General features: G+C 42.7%; 1 protein-coding gene across 1 annotated transcript; it reads left to right on the top strand.

Moving 5' to 3' along the window:
- The first annotated feature begins 390 nt into the window (after positions 1-390).
- Positions 391-4,139, top strand: LOC125543605 (transcription factor Pur-alpha 1). Its single transcript, XM_048707000.1, has 5 exons — positions 391-809; positions 911-958; positions 3,202-3,354; positions 3,446-3,676; positions 3,764-4,139. The coding sequence occupies exons 1-5, from the start codon at positions 477-479 to the stop codon at positions 3,914-3,916; spliced, it is 918 nt and encodes a 305-aa protein (XP_048562957.1). The 5' UTR covers positions 391-476; the 3' UTR covers positions 3,917-4,139.
- Positions 4,140-4,592: the final 453 nt, after the last annotated feature.

The following is a 4,592-nucleotide window of genomic DNA, read 5'->3' as shown; positions in this document are numbered from 1 at the left end:
TCTCCGAATGGGATTTGCGGCCGTCCCTCTCATCGTTGTTTCTCCTTCGAGTAGGACACTGATGATGTGGCGGGATAGGCTCGCAGACAGTGATGTGACATTATTGGAGTTGCCCATTCGACACCAAGACCCGCCGTACAAAACCGGGTGGCCAATCACGAGTCACCACGCCACGAGCGCGCGGTCAGCATCTGCAGGTAAACCACACGGGCGGCCCCAACCGCCAAAACGACCACCCCGCCCACCAACACCCCACCCTTCCCACCGATAGCCGGGGCCCCCGTTAGCGCCGGACCCACGCGTCGGTGACTTTAAGAGGCCGAGAAAAAGGTAGCCCCGCCTTTGCAGGGGTAAACCCGCTCGAGATCTATCCCAATTCTCGACCTCACACCCCCTACTCGACTCGACTTCGTTTAAACCCAAACCCTAATCTCGACAGAGCCTAAACCCTAGCTCGGGCGGCGGCGGCGGCGGTCATGGACGGCGGCGGAGGCGTCGGAGGAGGCATGGGGCCCGTCGGCGGCGGGGTGGGAGGCATGGTGGGACCCGTCGGCGTCGGCGGCGGGGGCGGCGGGAGCGACGTGGAGCTCGTCAGCAAAACGCTGCAGTTCGAGCACAAGCTCTTCTACTTCGATCTGAAGGAGAACCCGCGGGGGAGGTACCTCAAGATCTCCGAGAAGACCTCCACCACGCGCTCCACCATCATCGTGCCCATCGCCGGCGTCGCCTGGTTCCTCGACCTCTTCGACTATTACATCCGCACCGACGAGCGCGACGTCTTCAGCAAGGAGCTACGCCTCGACACCAAGGTCCGCTCGCCCTCTCCACGGCTAATTTATTTAACCCTCGCTGGTTTCGCTCTCGCCGTTGCTAAATTTTCCGTTGGCTCTCTGTTCCTTGCGCTGTGCAGGTGTTCTACTTCGATATTGGGGAGAACAAGAGAGGCCGCTACCTTAAGGTGACGCAACGTTCCTGTGGAATTTCTAGTTTTGTCAAATTTGGTGTGGTAGAATTTCCCAATTCGTATATGGGAAATCCATTCTCGAGAAGCTCAACTGTTTAGCTAAAACGGGAAATAGGTGTGTGGATTTAGTAAAGGAAAGGTAGCGTTTTCGTCTTCCTCTCCTGCTCCATTAAAACTCAACTCGTTCCTTTTCGTATGTCAAAAAGGTCCGTTTCCTAAAATGGCATATATTTATTTAAATAATGATAGAAGAAGTCTATCAAGTTGTATGCGGAGCATGGACCTACACCTACTTGTCAGAGACAGAGATCTTTTCTGACCAGACTCCAAGTTAAGAAGTTGCTTTGGGCTTTGAACCCAAAGGTTGGATGACCAAAAGGGAATCTTCCCCTTTAGCTAGCAGCTGTGTTTTCTCAGATTTTGGCTTCCCTTAATCTGTTAGTTTCACCTTTACTGTCTGTCTTGCAATCTATTTGGTATGAAGCTGGTTCCATCTAAGCAAAAATAGCATCCCTGCTGTCTGTCCATGACAATATTCTAGTGTCCAGACCATTATGGCACTTAACTTGTTCATAGAATTGGTCTTGAATCTTCTGTGGAATAGGAAGAGGATGCAAGCTAATCTGGGTTGTGTTTATGCTAATTAGATACTTAACCTTGTTATTGCCTGTGTTATGTTGGGAATTGTATTTCCTTCTACTACTGTGTTTTAGTATATTGATTTTCCCTCATCATTATATGTCCTTCAGTTTTTTCTGTACTCGATGAGATTATATAGTCTTGACTCTTGATACTGAATTGTACTTTCTTGCGTGTTGAACTTGTGTTCGGTTTTGCTGTAAAGTTATCCGTTGTGGAGCACTTGTGGTTCCAAAGATATAAACAGAAAATAAATGTCAATGTTCAGACAACCATGGAGGAAATATTCGATCTGAATAGCGTTTTGAGAAGTACCAGTTTTGGCATGCTACTGACTCTTTGTCCTTAATAATACTCCATCCGTTTCTTTTTACTCCATCCGCATAAAAGATTTGTCTGAAGTCAAACTACACATAGTTTGACCAAATTTATAATAAAAAAATGAACATTTACAATATTGAAGCTATATGGTATGAAAATTATTTTCATGATGCATCTAACGATATTGATTTCGTATTGTGAATGTTGATATTTTTGCTATAAAATCGTTCAAACTTTACGAAGTTTGACTTCAGGCAAATTTTATATGCAGACTGAAAAGAAATGGAGGGACTACTAGGTTGTTTTAATAGGAAATTGGTTGTTTCTCAGGTTGTTTGTCCCTTTATCGGAATCTTTTTGATTTGTTTGGTGATGTTACTGAAAACTATGAGTTAGTATCCTGAATGTATTTGTTGTTGTGTCTTAATTGTGGTCCTCAATTGCAATGGTATGTTTGAGCAACCGAAGATATTCATTGGTAGTTTCATATTGCAAATCTATTTTGAGGTTGCCAAAGCCTGAAATCATATAACTACAGAGGATACTAAAAGCAAGAGGAAAGGGGACATACTGGCAGAAAACTAAGGACTTAACATCACACAGGCCCTTAGTGCATTTAATAGTCTTGTGTGTGCTTCATATAAAGTCTCTAATTTATGACTGATCATATTATCTAGTAAATTATTTCATGTTGCTTTATTGACTTATTGTGTTAATAAAAATATGATCTCGACATTATTCAGTTACCTGAACTTTCTCCTAAATGGCTCTGAACAAGTCTTGTCCTGTGAATATTTTATTTAGTTATATTCTATTTTTCTTTATGTTAAATTGCCACAGTTTTTTTTCATTCTCCTAAATGATTCCAACATCTTCCTATCTTTTTTTATTCTCGTAATGATTATTTTTGGGGCATGTTGAAGTCTTAACTGCCAAAAGGATTTTTAATAGAGTATTAGCAGCGTAGTTATTTCGGCCTCTCCGGTGAAATTAAACTTTCCTTTAACACAAACAAGAGTGCAGTAGATTTCAGTTCCAGCACATGTCTCAACAAACATCTTGTGGATGAGAGAATATGCTGTACATTTGTTTCAAAGTGGATACTGTGGATAGAAACCAGTAATCGCACGTGATCATGGATCTGCGGGGTGAACCACTGTTTATCTTTGCTTCTACAGTACATGCTTTGCTGTCTTTGCTTCTTAATTACACGGGGTAGTGTATGTATTTGTCTTGACATGATTGCAATATTCACCTGTTAACACAATTCTCTTCAGGTTTCGGAGGCATCTGTCAATAGAAACCGTAGCACGATAATTGTTCCGGCTGGTAGCTCTGGCGAAGAAGGTTGGGAAGCATTTAGGAATGTACTGTTAGAAATCAATGATGAAGCTTCCCGACTCTACGTTCTTCCAAATCATCCAAGTCAGGTATAGCAAAATTACCTGTTTCTCGCTTATTTATGGCCCCCTTAGGCTCCAATGACATTGTTATTAAATTTTCTGATATTTTATTTTTCAGCAACACCTGGAACCTCCAGAGCGCCTTCCTGGCCTTTCTGACGATGTTGGTGCTGGATTTATAGCTGGGCATGGCAGCCAATCTGCATCTGTACCCGAGGTAGATGTTGATGGGCCTCCTATTGAAGAATTTAGTGGCATGGGGCTGTCTAAGGTGATAAGGGCAGATCAGAAAAGGTTTTTCTTTGACCTGGGCAGCAACAACAGGGGCCATTATTTGAGGATTTCCGAGGTATCATATTCTTGTTTATCACTTGTGATACTGATAACTCTGCCCCTCTGCCAGAGTAAGATCTCATTATTTTCCTGCTTGATTCAGGTCGCTGGAGCTGATCGTTCGTCGATAATCTTGCCACTTTCTGGTTTGAAGCAGTTCCATGAGATGGTGGGACACTTTGTAGATATAATGAAGGACAGACTTGAAGGAATGACGGGCGCGAACGTGCGCACTGTCGAGCCCAGCCAGAGATGATTAGCTCGACCTTGTGGCACTTACTGCTGTTATGCCTCCTCTAGGATTTGTGTAAGTGATGTGGTGTGTGGTTGCGTAGATCACGCAGTATTAATTCATCTGATGGGGATAATAATGTTTGATGTTTAGTTTTTTCTTTCTTCTGAATTCCGTGGCGAGGATTGATTTGCTTGGGACCTTTTCTGTTGAGGAATAATAAGCAGTATAATGTTCGTGGGTGGTATATGTTGGTTGCTGCGTGAGGCGGAGTTAGTTTGAGGAGTAGGATTGCTTCTGTTCTGTGGTATAATCGCAGGCCTCCGCAAATTGATATCTTTCACTTTCATTCGTTTACGTTTTGATTGAAATATTCTGGGTTCGATGTTCCTTAGGCAGTTAACCAAGGTCAAGATTGTACTGCGGAGTGATGTTATATCAGGGAAGTTCTTTGATGTACTTTCTCTGTAAAGTAATATAAGATCGTTTAAATCACTAAAATAGTGATCTAAATGGGACGCGCAGTTTTGACGCATCTGCACCCGAGGTAAACAGTAAATTCATATTTTTTCTTAAAAAAATTCTATTTTTTTTGTGATGCTAGATGCTCGTGTGCATGAAGTCTTGTGTTAATTTTTGTGAAGTATGTGATAAAGTTTACTATTTTTATCGATTTTGTCTTTTTTGTCACTAGTTAATG

This window comes from Triticum urartu, chromosome 3 (genome assembly GCF_003073215.2).
Source record: "Triticum urartu cultivar G1812 chromosome 3, Tu2.1, whole genome shotgun sequence".
In the NCBI taxonomy this organism is placed as follows: domain Eukaryota; kingdom Viridiplantae; phylum Streptophyta; class Magnoliopsida; order Poales; family Poaceae; genus Triticum; species Triticum urartu.
The sequence above is the reverse complement of the archived record's forward strand: the minus strand, read 5'-3'. Positions and strand labels throughout refer to the sequence as shown.